Source organism: Diplotaxodon limnothrissa, linkage group LG1 (assembly GCF_057381915.1).
Source record: "Diplotaxodon limnothrissa isolate DT_005_m linkage group LG1, D_limnothrissa_male_GT1.1, whole genome shotgun sequence".
Taxonomy (NCBI): Eukaryota; Metazoa; Chordata; class Actinopteri; order Cichliformes; family Cichlidae; genus Diplotaxodon; species Diplotaxodon limnothrissa.
The window spans coordinates 9,159,937-9,174,182 of NC_140596.1; the positions used below are offsets into that span (position 1 = coordinate 9,159,937).

Below are 14,246 nucleotides of genomic sequence, written 5' to 3' on the forward strand. Positions count from 1 at the left end.
TGTTGCACTGCAACAAAATCTCACCACAAGCAAGAAGTACTTGAGAATAAATGTATAATGCTAATATAATACTGATAGTTTTCTTTCAATGCTGCAAAAACCCTATCTTGTGTAGCTTCTGAAATATGAGCCCTCTGGTGTCTCCCTCTATCCAGGCTGATTCCCTGCAGGGCTAACACTCTGCATGCCCGAGTTTAACAAATCAATCAACCCACTATTCTCCTCTCTGCTTCACTGTATACAACAAATCTTGAAAGGGTCCTTGGAGACTGATAAGCCAGGAGATCAGTTGGGTCCTCTTACAAAACAGCTTCTCCTACATAGAGATAGGCTTTAAAGAACATAGCAATGCAAGTTTACAGACAGGCTACAGCCTAGAAAAGAGGAAATAGGAAATTTGGACTGGAAATCATAAATTGTTGGCATTTTTCAGGAATGTGTAGCAAGCTGTTTTTTTTCACCTCACACAGACAAACCACACATTTCCAAAGCTTAGATCTGGAAAAGTCCTGGGGCTGTGGCTGCATACCTCAGCTGCACCTTTCCATGAGCGGGAAGCTTCTTCCAGCTCTGTAAGGGGCCCAAGGTCAGAGCTTTGGGAGCGGGCATTGGCACAGCGCTCTTGGGCCTGGGCAAGAGCCTCGGCCAGGCAAGACTGAGCCACGGGCTGGACTTTCTGAAGAGCCTGTGATAGAAACTGGAAATGGACCTGCATCACCGTGAGGAAGCACCGACCTAGTACCTGGGAAAAAGAACACAGAGATTACAGTTACAACATACCTTAAGTCTAAGAGCACTCATTATTTGAATGTGGCTCAGTCAAGATGTTTGAGAAACCAAACAATATGGATGCCCTCAGCATAGAGGTGGAATCCTGTATGTCCACATGCCTCTGGGCTTCGTTATTGTTGATTAAAACAAAACTGCTTGCTGCTTTGTTTGCGCCTATCTAATGAAGCATTCGTCAAGTAATGACTGGTTGCTTTACCAACAAGTTATTTCTCCATCTAATATTTTTTTTTTGCATTTGCCTGCCTGTTCAACCATAAAGTTCCAGGAATTAAGAAGTGTGTCAACTATTTTCTATACACAAAACATCATCATGCTTGACAGGTAAACCTCAAAAGCTGTGATATATGCTTGTTTCGGTAAATTTGGTGCAGGATGTTGCGCAGGCATGATGTGTTTTGGCTCGAGTTGCAGCATATTAAGATAAATGCTTTGAAAAACATGCTAGCGACAACCATTAAACTGTTTATACACACATACAGCAAATGAATACCAGGCAGATTAAAGTCTGGCTACTGCTTTCAACGATTGTATGCCCTATTAATCTCAAACTTATCCAACAAATAAACTTAAGTTCTCTTTCAGAAACACTTTGCTACCTTATTTCCTATTTGTTTTTTTACACAAACTTAAGAATCGTAATGTGAAAGATGGCAAGACCAAATCTCTATAACCAATACATCAACTTCCAAAATACAACATTTTACCAGATTTTAGCAAACCTAAACTTTACGATAAAGTAAACTTTAGTGATAGATAAATAGATAATTATATAAGAACATTATAGCAAGGAGAGAAAAACCCACTATTCCACACATGTGGGAAAAGCATGTGCAAAGTTGACAATAATAACTGACATCATTCCACTACAAAGTGTGTCCAAGCAAGTGCTTGCTGAGTTCAGACAAGCTGTTTGTTGTTCAGTTTGCAAAATAAGAGAAATAGGACACCGTGGGTTCGCTACGGTCACAGGGTTTTCTTTTTCAGATACCTGCTGAAAATATCTCAAGGGATAGGGCTGAGTTCTGAAGTAAGAAATATGCAGTTGCTTTATGATGGCAGACAGGAACAACAACAACGAAGCCATCTTCATTCTTTAACACAATTCACGGACACCAAAACTAAGATGCACAAATGACTGGAGGCATAAAACCGCCATGACTTTGGAGTTTCATTGGTTTTGTAACAACTACAAAATAGGACACGTTGCCAAATAAATTATCATATTTGACATGCTCATGACTTTGGAATTTACTGCCTCATTCAGATTCCATTTAAATATCAAATGACTCAAGAGTGAAACTTTAGAGTAACTAAATATAAAATTCAAATGAAATTGATTTTGTTTAAGTTTACGATAATTACAGCGGGAACTCAAATGTAGTTCTCGCTGTTATGTGTGGGTACACATTTCATTGACAAGCTTCTAGTCTATTTTTCCATTTTTTCATATGAAGTCTTTTTGAAGGCACACTCAATCCTCCATACGAAAGCAGTGCTGGAAAAATTCAAAGACCATGCACTGTGGTATTCCAAGCAGGGCTCATGTTTAACATGCTGGACCTCACAGAAACTGAACAAATTTATATGAGCTCTTCTGACCAGAAATATCCTCTGAATATTCAGGCTTCTTTTCATGTTCTTTTGCAAAGTTTAATTGTGGTTTGTGCAAAAGAGAAAACCTACGAAGAGGCTGTTAAGCAGCATCTTTTGCAGAGTCTGAGCTGGCACAAACTCTGATTTCCACCGATGAACTGTTTGCTGAGGCGAAAACACACTGAAACATGTGCTTTTATATTTAGACTGAAGAATCATCACACCTTACACCATGAGGCTCTGATTAGTACCAGTTTGAATCTTTCTATACCTCCCAATTACTGATGCAACTCAGTTTCAACTTATTTTAATTGGTCTGTATCTTCCTGGCTCATTTTCTATATTAAAAATAAAAAATAAAAATCTGATTGCAAGACTTCAGTTCTTCGGGCACTGACTGGATTCTGGGAATCTCATTTAAAATTATAGATGTCAACATGTTTTCTGAGTCAGTGTGCGCATTGGATAAATAAAGTTCTACCACAGCAAGCCTGAGGTAGAACTATAAAATGAGTTTTCTTATAACAAGCATAACAAGTTAGAGAACCTACCTTTCCCGACAATTTTTTAACTACATTTTTTTTTAAATTACAGTTCAGAGAAAGTAATGCAACTCACTGAACATTCTGAGCCAGGAAAACCCCTGTAAGTATGAAAGAAACGTTTTTTATATAGTGTGCAACAAGCAATATGAAAGCTCACCAAAAGAAAAAGAAAAGAAAACTACCAAACAAGAAGTTTCTCTGTGACTCAGAGTCAGTATCCTGTCTGAAAGCTGAAAATGTCAGTATATCATGTGGTTTGTTTAATCTGTTCCTCATAATGCAACTAAAATAACAACAAGCTGGTCCTGGACTGAAAAGAAACAAGACAAGTTCAGAGGAAAACTTGTGGCTCTGAGATATTATATGGCACAGCTCTGCTCTAGACTAAAAAACTAATGTCAGTATGCTAAGATGCTTATATCTACAATGACAATGCATCATCACAGTCTTTGCTTAGTTCTAAATGCTGCCACACTAAAGTAAGTTCTCAATTTTGCAAATACACATTTACATATATACGTTCTGAACAACTCATCACAAAGATACATCAATGTGGACCATGAATATCAGGGAGATGGTGTTGTTATATAAATCAGTTGTGATATTTCAATCTGCTGATGGTGCAAAGTGAGAAGTCAGAGGAAAAAATAGAATGAGTTAAATTCGATTAAATTAGAATGTCTGGGGGACTTAAATATTTATAGAAAATTCCAAAGCAATCTACTGACAATCTGTTGGATATTTAACTGAAAAACCTTTATGGTAGTACTGGGAAAATCATTACTGGATCACTGAAATGAGCAACATTTATCCTTTGAGGCCAATAAAAAAAAAAACTGTACAAAAGTCGACAGTGAACTCCAACTTACCAGCAAAAGGTGGAGAAGCCAACACTTCCGTCGCTACAGTCCTCAAAATGAAATCCATAACTGCAAGTTCATGCCAAAACTCTTAGATTCACTAAACTATGTAGGATAATATGATGCCTATCCCCCTGCCACCTTCAGTTGGAGATCTGATAAATACGGGCTCATTTCCAGGGTACACTACATGAGAAACACCTGTTGTTGCTGTTAAAGCAACTAATCAGAGGTCAATTATTCAATGGAGATATAGTATGTTTGCCAAACAGAAAAATAACATAACAAACACTGATAATGAGGGCCGAGGTAGATATCACCAGCATATCTTAATGAAGATAACAAAATGAGCACATGCTGACAAAAAAAAATCAAAAACTACTCTGCTACAAAGGCTGCTATAATCAAGCAAAGAAAGAAAAAAAAATGAGGACATGGCTAAAGCATAAGATAATGGATAACACATGTGATTGGCTGTGCAGTATCCCACACAGTCATGGAAAATATGAGAAATAGTGAGTGCAGCAGAGCCAAGCTCATGCTGGCCTCCCTCAGAACCAAACAAGGCGAATCATGAATCAATCATCAACATTTATACTTCTATTTTCTGAGAACACCTGCACAATCACCACACCAGATCTGGGAGAGTAGAGTTCCTGAAGTCCAGACCTTTTCTGGGTAAAAGGAGAGTGAAGCTATTACAACAACCAGATGCTTACATAGTGGGGTTGCATTGCTGTCTGATCTACAAAAGAAAACAAGCAGCCTACCTCTGTTCATTAATGTCACTGGTCATGCTTTATTTATTTTTTGCTTTCTCCCTTGCTTTTCACTTCTTTTTTTCTGCATCTTCCCCCTTACACAATCATTTCTAAGAAACAGGAAGGTCACAATTATCCTGACCCCTACATTTCTCAGAAGTGGCCTATTGGATATTCTAGTCTTCAAAAACGTAAAACAGCTGTTCTGCGGGACTCTAAAGTCATGTGGATGGAACTTCATCAGCCAAATAAGCAGAACAAAAAAATCCAATATAATCTCATAGTTTGGTTAAAATGGGGTTCATCTTTAAATGGCACAACAATCAGGCTAAGAGAGATATATAAAGTATCGTGCCGAGCACATTTTTTCTTGAGGTCTAATGCTGGGTTCAAAGTAAATATTAGCAGATCTGATGCAATCAGGATGATGTCAGCTGTGAAAATTTTAAAAATGGCCATTATGATCTGACAGAAAAAAATACTTCATTTCCAATGCTTTCTCTTAGATTGTCAGATTTGAGCAGAGCGGTCTCCGTTGTGTAAAACGAAAAGGATATTGCAGATTAAGCTTGGTCTAACTGTTACATGGAGCGCCAGCCTCTATCATACACACTTCTTTGGTTGTTATTGTTTGTTTACACTCTTTATAAATTACTATCGCGCATTTTCTGAAGAAACACGCATGTTGTCAAAAACCGCAAGTATAATTGAATAAAACATGAACGTTTCTCTCAGTTGTGAAAAAGCCAAGATTTAATAACTTCATTAATTGCCCAATCTCACATACTGACCGTAATAACAATGGATTTTAACTTGGATGGACTGCCCAAGAATATTTGATAAACATTCAGAAATGTTAAACTGACTCATCTTTTAAATTCATCTGAGAAAGACATCACCCACAACTGATGCCACTTTTATTTTGAAAAGTTTGAAGTGCTACCAAGCTGGCCATCTTGGTGTTGTCTTAAACTGCAGGTAGTGACAGTGGACCTTGCTCTGCTTTGGAGACCTGCTATGACCTAGAGGCCACTCTAACCAGAGCCTATTTTATTATTTATTACAATCTAATATTTGTAGAGACCTTATAAATCATATAGTTTGCTTTTTTTTTTTTAAGTTAGCTCTTTGATGTTTTAAATCCTGTATTGTTTACATCTGTGTATGCCAGCTTATACTTTTCGTCACACCTTATCGGGGACATCAGATTGTCAGTCTGCTTGCTCTCATACAAACAGATAGAGGACCCACCCTTGGTCAAAAACTCCATGGGGTTATTTTAAACCTTTAATCTGTTTTGGTTTGAACTGGAAACAGAAGGACGCCCAGAAATGTTGTTACACCAACATGTGAGCAGCAGGATATGCCATATTTCATTACAAACTAACTGTTGTGCATCTGTTTAGGCTGACTGTAGACTTTTTTTTTTTTAAATTAAAATCTCGCTCATGAAAGACTGTATGGTGCATGTTGTCCACGTCCCTAGTTTTAACCGTGTTGAAAGGTTTATCCTCAGAGTGTTTTTAACAGTTGAAGACCAAGGTGGTGTTTTTCCAGTGTTTCCATTGTGCACCAAGTTGAGAGTGCTTATTCAGTCGTCTGACTTAAACAGCCATGAAGGTCTTTCTGATTGCGAGGACTTCACCATCTGCCTCTGGTCTTTGCTCTGCGGTTTAAACTTACAAGCTCAGCAAACAGCCTCCAAACAAACCGTGACAATTTCATGCATATTTGGCAGTAGACTCACTTTGACTGCTCAGAAAGCTCTGCTGTGGTTTGGAAAAAGAAGGTTTGTTTTGTAGACCAGGTCTACAAAACAAACCAGGGGGTGAAAAAAGGCCTGGGGGCAAAAAAAAGAAAGAAATAGGAGAAGAAGATGTGAGCAAGGGAAAGAAGGGGGGGGGCTTCACATAACACAACTCTCCAAAACCAGAAATGCATTTGGTTCTTTTTGAAGACCTCATAATAAATCGAACTGCCAAAAAGCATTCCTCGAGTCATGCAGACAAAGGAAAATCCCCTCAACAGTCACAAACACAACACATTGTACGAGACAGACTGAATTAGCTGCAATTATCATGAGCTGGGTCTAAACAAGTCTAATCTGAGTATAGCGAATTCTTTTCTACCAAAGCACACCATGGCCGATAGTAGTAGAGATATTTTGTTAAAAACAATGCAAAACCGAAACACAAACATGAGCCGCAGATGACTCATCACAAACCCGTGCACGTATGCTGTACACTTCAATCTGATAACTCTGCACTTTTCTAAACACTGTCCTAAAATTAAAAAATATTTACTAAAAAATATACTGGAGAGTCTTATTGGATTACTTACCTCAAATATTTTTGTTCACATGGGACATTATCCTTCATTTTACAACCATAACATTATTGTGGAGAGTGTTTTCTCTGAGATCAATGTATTTGACACACTGGAAAAAAGGCCATTGTAAAGTAAAATATTAGTACGTTTCTCTCAATATTTTAACAAATGTACCTTTTATGCCTGAGGCTAGACAGCACATGTGAGTGCCAAGCTGTGCGGTCTAAACTTTCACAGACTTGGGCTTCCTCTAATATTCATCTGTGCATATCCAAGACCACAGAGAGTCAGATTTACCAACTGTGGTGCAAAAGTGTTTCCTGTTTTGGGCTCAGCCACATCCACTGAGGTTCTGCAGGCCCTCCAGTGTCTTGGCCGCTGCAATGTAGCAGCTCTCCTACTACATGATAAAGTATTATCATGTAGCATAGATTGAGTAATATCCCCATAATTTTTGCTTTATAGTGTTGTATTTAACTATACAAAGTCATTTGTGGCACACTGCAATGGTATGGAAATTTGACTAGTCTTGGTCTAAGTTCTGCCAATATTTGTGTGTAGTCTATAAAAATATCTTTACACAAACTACAAAAACCCAGACTAGATGTTTAAACACTGCTACTCTTGCTATTCAGCAATAGAAATACTGATTGCTGAGTTACATTAATCATTGATATTTAATTAATACACAACACCTAAGATGCTAAAATGTTACACAGCCACCATCAGGAAGCAGTTCCCCTCATTGTGTTACGGGAAGTTGTAAAAAAATAAAATAAAGTAAGATGAATGACAGCCCCAGGAGCTGGTGCAAATCTGCAGTACTCTGATCTAGAAAATGAACAGTTGGATAAGGTGTGTCGAAACAAGCTGGTGAATAAGCATTGGCGCAATGTGTAACCACATTCTGAATGGGTAGGTGGATGTTAAGCTGCAAATAAAGAAGGCTGTTGGTGTTACCACTGCTAACATTATACACATACTGCAAATTAATCGGACAGTATGTGTGCGCAATGTTACGAATGATGCATGTAACGGAAATGGCACAAATTTCAGTTACATGCATTCAAACTACAATGTTACTGACGAATGTGATCAGCTGTTTCAAATGGCTCTCGTACAGATCCAACATTTTTATGGGAAATCTTAAATTTATCCATTCAACTTTTTGCTTTCTCTAACTTTTAGTCTACTACCAAGTATAAGTGTTTTCTCCCATGAAACAATTTTGTGTGTACTTGGGTCTGAATGTCCTTGCCACAATGATTTTTTACAGGTTGTTCCACGGGCTCACAAATGTGCATTCAATGCAGGTTAAAAGAAGCAGGCATAGTAAACATTAGGAAATATGGGCTTTTTTCTGCTTGGGTGTGGTGCAGAGATTAAGATTCAGTTACTCGATGCTCACAGCACCCTTGAAGACACTTATGACAACACAATTACAGCAAAATTGAAAACTGGAATTGCGACGATAAATACCTTATTTTCCATAATCAACCGATGATTATTATCCATTACAAACACAAGTACCTGTTTAGTCTTGCCATTTTCTTTTTATCATTGTGTCCTGAAAGGTGTAATGCAAGTTATTTAACCTGTGTGCAAGAACCTGGCTTGAGTTGAGAGTTTGTCAAACAGAGCCTAGATTTCATACAAAAAGTTGAACAGGTTTTTATAAGAACTATAGGATTTGTATGCTGTTATTTTTTGGATTGACAGTTTAATTAGTCTCCAATAGACTCCATGTATTTCCTCTTTTGTAGAGTCCTCAACTCTCTTGAGCAGAAACACAGTTTTTATTCAAAATATGACAGATGCAGATCAGGATGCCGTTTGATGAATCTTGCTATGACAAATCTGTCACACCACTGTGTGTATACATAGCACCGGACTGTTACAGCAAAAAAATAAAAGACAATGTGGGAGACATACAAAAAGAAGACAGCAAGATAATAATGACATTAGCAGTGAGCCTCTGGATAACAGTCTACAGACCCTTTACTAAACTTACATAAGGAACACCTCTGCTGCAGCCTGCATTAACCATTGTGCACTTCAACAAATTTAGTACTGGTGAAAGATGTCGTGGTGACAAAAACTGTTTTTCTTCTCACATCCGCAGTGTTTTTCACACCTCACCCTCAGATCTTGACACCAGCTTAACATTGGGAATTAGAATGTTATTTGAGCCCGGAAACTCTGATTCATGAAGCCAGCATTCTAACAGAGACCAGCTAAGCATCTTAGCCCCCTCTCCAGAGTGCATGAATATGATAAAGTATGTCATGGCTAACTTTAGTACCCCAGCTTGTGAGCTTAGTTAACAAAATTTAGACATTGATGTTAAAATTTCTTTGTAGCAGTTTTTTACTGAAGTCAAAACAATCTGACGTTGTCTTTGTGAACCATGTGGACTTTAAAAGTTCACATAGAAAGACTGCGTGTGATTTGGAGACTTACCTCAACATCCTGCAGGCTGAAGTCATTCTGGTCTTTAAAGTTGGCGGCTCCAGCGCTCAGCTCCATCAGCATCTTGGCGATCTCAGGCTTTATTGCTGCTGTCAGTCTGCTGGCGGCCTCCATGACGTGTTCCTGCACGTCCTTCAGTTGCATAGCTGCTTTGGAATAGTGAGAGTTCCTGAACACACTGCTGAACAGGTCTGTTAGGAAGGCGCTGGCCCGGCAGAACACGTTGAGAGCATCCAAATATTTTGAGATGCCTTGCTGGATATCGGCAACAGCGGTAGAGGTGCCAGAAGGAGGTGGGTGGCAGCTGCCAGACATGCCTACCCCAGTGCCCATGGGTGAAGAGGCAGAGCAAGAGGAGGCCAGAGAGGCGCTCAGGGTCCGGCTTAGCTCAGGCATCTGGTACTGCTGGTGCTGTTGCACTTTCTGCTTGGACCCGCCGAGCAAAAAGCGACGCTTGTAGTCCATTTTACTTTCCTGCGCACTACAACAATACATAGGTGGTGCAACAGCACCGGAAGCTCCTGTTTGTAGTTTCTTTTTCCTCACAAAGTGTTCTTGTCCTTTTTAGAAAAAAAAAAACAAAACGCCAAATTCAACGGCCCTGAAACTGTTCAAGTTAGGTATAAAGACAGCTCAAGGATTCTACCTCACAGAGGTTCATCTCAGTATGCCTTGTAGAGAGGCAACTTAGAAGTGGGTGAGGCTGAAGGGTGATCAAAAACCGACAAGCTGAGTAAAATACTCACATGCAGCCCTGCTGCAAAATCATCATGCTAGCTTAAAAAACAGCAAAGACACAGGTCCAGATACTCTGTTTTCAGCTTCAAACAAAACGATCATAATAGAGGAGGAAAGTATTACAGCCGAGTTTTAAAGTGCATTAACTTTCCTTCAGAATGGGGGGGGGAATCCTTCATACAGTATGCAGAGTATATACACTTATGTATTTACATATATAAACCTATACCAGCTTCAGCCAGTAAAAGTAGAAAATTATTTTAAAAGCTGAAAGCAAAAATGAATCCGAGGAAAATGACACACTGGTCAACAGCACGGAAGGAAAATGGCAATTTAAAAAGGAAAACAACACACAAGCAAGTAAATGCTGGAATCAGAGGATGTGGCTTCGTCTTTTCTTTTGCAGTGGCTGGCAGAGGAGCAGTGGGAGGCGAAGGGCAGACAGATCCAGTCCGTCTCAAATCCTCTTCACAAAGCAGGACACGGCAGGCAGTGAGCAAGCGGCCAGCTGATAGCTCTGTCTGCCTGTCAGAAGTCTCCAGCAGCTTCCCGGTTTCTCCACGTCTGCTGGCTGAGGTAGATATTACTCACCGCGGAAACAAGTGTGCTTCCAGATCTCGCTGTTCTCTGCAGATGCAGATTAGAGCGACAAAAGCACAAATGTATCTGTAAGGCCTCTAGGTCATTTCCTAAGGGAGGAAAGGGCAGAGACACAGAAGAGTGTTAACATCATGTCAAAGAGGAAGGATGAGCTTAATTTCAACTGCTTTACTGTGACAACCTAAAATAAACTGGCTGCTCTACAAAAATCAAAACATGGCTAATTTCAGCTGACTTCTAAAGTTTTAGGATTAGTACATAGAATGGCGCAGGTATAAACTGTCAAGTAATGTGCCTTCAAACAACAACTAATATTCTAGTATGAAACCTTTACTGGATGGTGACAAGGAAAGCAATAAGAGAAAGCATGTATACTTTACAATACAATAGGCAAGCCACAAAATATCAACTTGCTTTAGTTTTGTTCAGTTGCTGTGACATCCAATCAGTGATATCAAACCACAACCATAAAGTTGTACTACCCATTATGTGTTGTAAACCAGAAGTGACACTCAAAGGCTTTTATTTTAGAAAACTGATTGGGAAGGATGCGATCAGCCACAATTCCCTGAAATTGCTGCTAATATTGTATTACAGTTTGGTAAAGAGCTGTGCTTTAGTTGTACATTTCTAGACGATTACTAATACCATACCTCACTGAGCGTCTGTGCAAAGAATCTCTGGCAGTGTCTGGTTTAGCAGTACACAGCTGCAGACAGAAATTCCTGCATGAAGCCATTGTTGGAAGACACTGCGGGGTCTGTTGAACTACACGTAGTAGGAGTCACAATACTCTCATTCTGTGTGACTTTTCCATCTCCCTTTGGCCTTTTCACTGAATTAGGAATATAATATTTTATATTGTTAACATTAAAGTGGATTTGGCCTCACTTCTCTTCTAGCTTGTGACTGTCAGAAGATTTGCAATTTAGAAGGTCTCAAGACAAACCACAGTTAATAAGATTCCTGACAATAAAACAATACTAAACATAATCTGGAATCATATAAGTTAAATAAATAAACATTTCATGTAAACTGATCCAAAAGAAACATGCCTTAAATCCGCAGGTGTAAAATAACCTTTTTCTCATCTTAGGTCGCAGTGTTTTAGGAAGGAACAAAGAATACATTCCCATTAAACCAGTTCCTTAGCTATGCACTTGCAGAGAGCTTCGTGGCACTAAAGACTAAAACAGACACTCTTTATGACAATAAAGTCAATAGGACACTGAACATGATCCTGACCGACCATTTTCTTCATGAAACGGCTTTCCATATACCAGGCAGAAATCTGACTGTTATCTTGTAACATCACACTGAAAACAATTATGTTTTGGAATGAAACAGGAACGGCAGATAAAAAAAAATATATATTATTCCCAGCTAGGTAACACATCCAGGATGCTGTCACTGTAGGTTTAGCAGCTGTGTGGTAGTCCCACATACAGGGTAGCTTCCATTACGCATCTCCGCCAACATTCGCCTGACCTTCAAAACCTCACTTCCTTTCACAAACAGAGGGGACGCCCAGCAAAAATCAGCCCACCCTTATCTGTCCTGGGCCACTGAGTTGAGAGACAGAGCCAAGGGAAACTACTGACCTCCTCTTGAAGGGACAAGGGAAATGTGCTTTCAATTTTTTTTAACCCTTACATTACAGTAGTTAGTCTTTCAGTTATTATTTTGAAAATTTGCTACAAGGACACCTTACTTAAAAACCACCACACAAATGTACATCATAGTCAGGAGGTTTCATCTCCAACACTTGTTCAGCAAGTATTGCATGTTTACAATTGACGAAGATTCAGTGAAATATGTTAACGCCAACCTTTTCCTAAACAAAACTGGGTGATTACTACAAGACAAACCCTGCAGGGATAACTAGGATGACCAGTCTGGAGCTTGGCTGTACATTTAAATTAGTCAGTGCTTATTCAAAGATCTAATACCCCACATCTGTATCAAGAATGTAATGCAATTAACTTTATTATACTATATATTCAATTAACCAATTATTTGTTCAAGCTCTAAAACAGACCAGAAAATATTTGGGTTGCAGGGTTATATAACAAAGAAAAGCAGGAAATCCTTTCATTTTAGAGGCCTGAATTAATGATTATTTGTCATTACTTTATAATTTCTTTCCAAATTTTCAGATCTAGTTGTGGTACAAAAATATCAATTATACTACCACCTACCAAGTTATGCAGAGAAATTCTAGGCATTGTAGATACGCTCTCTTTCAGGAAAACAAACAAACAAAACTTTTCTCTAGGAAGTATTTGATGAAGGAATAGCAAATTTTAATTTTATATGATTGTCTATAATGGTTAAGAGCAGCTAACTAGGGCAACAGTGCAGCAGGCCTCTAAATCCCAGGGATTACTGGCACAGTGAGAACCTGCCAGGTGCCCACAATGCCTGCTAGTTGACATAAGTAATAGGATATAAGCTTCTACAAAGTAAATGTGAAACCTAAGCTCGGCTAGCCCAGAGCTGGCTACTTTTGTTCTCACACATTCACACTATTTTTGGCTAAATGATGGGTGGAAGATTAGTCTTCTTTCAAAACAACTTGATGAATATACTAAACAGGTCAGTGAGGAAACCACATCGAACAAAACTAGCTTGCTAGTCATACAGCATGACGTAAAGGACCAGGACACAGCTGGAAACAATTAAAACTAATTGTGGACAGCAGTTAGACAGCTTTAGGAACGTGGTTTGGAAAAACAAAGGTTGGATATATTTAATCTTCATGAACTTATTCTTTTTTTTCCCTCTTTAGATTTGCTGCCTCAAATAGAGGAAGTCAAGTATCTCAGGGTTCTTGTTTACAAATAGCAGAGAAGTAAAGTAAGAGGTTAACACGTGGATTGGTCTAGCATTTACAGTGCTATAGATGCACCAGTTTGCTTTATTGAAGGCCAATCTGAATGCAAAGCTATTCACTGACTTGTCAATCTGCATTACTTCCCTCACAAACTGTGGGTTATGACTAAAAGAATGAGACTGCAGATTCAAACAGCAGAAATAAATTGTGTCTGTTCCCGCCTCCTGAATCTCCTTAGTGATAGGATGAGGACCTCAGTCATTCGGGAGGGCCTCCTGGAGGCCTCTGAGGTGAGGCATTGCAAACATGTCCAACCCAGGTCAAAATAAAGAAACAGTCTCTTGGCTAGCTTGAGAATGTCTCAGTTATCAACCAGAAAAGTTGGACGCCAAGGCTGAGAGAAGTCTGGACATCGTTTCTTAAGCAGTGATTATACCCTGTTGTGGATACGGACCCAGGTAGCTGGAGACAACATGGATGTATTTAAATGAATTAATTTCAGTTGCAGTTCTTTGAAATCCACCTGAAGGGAACACAAGCTGCCAGTGCATTACAACAAAGACATGGATGTAACGTTTTTATTAACAGTGGTAATTAAAAACAAATCTGTCAAACATTCAGAGCAGTACTGTTGGCAATGTTGCCTGACAATAATATTATTTTAGTATAAAGATTGACAGCTATTGTGATGTGACAAGTGAGTCCACATTCTGAAGTCTCCACGCTT

General features: G+C 39.0%; 1 protein-coding gene across 1 annotated transcript in view; it reads right to left on the reverse strand.

The window, feature by feature from the left end:
* garre1 (granule associated Rac and RHOG effector 1) overlaps nucleotides 1–14,246 on the reverse strand; it is a 39,008-nt gene that overhangs the window by 16,758 nt on the left and 8,004 nt on the right. Inside the window, exons 2-4 of the mRNA XM_085362938.1 lie at nucleotides 10,441–10,775; nucleotides 9,340–9,908; nucleotides 530–742 (exon numbers count right to left, since the gene is read on the reverse strand). Of these exons, the coding sequence (XP_085219064.1) occupies nucleotides 530–742; nucleotides 9,340–9,843 (717 nt within the window). The 5' untranslated portion in view covers nucleotides 9,844–9,908; nucleotides 10,441–10,775. The remainder of the gene's footprint in view (nucleotides 1–529; nucleotides 743–9,339; nucleotides 9,909–10,440; nucleotides 10,776–14,246) is intronic.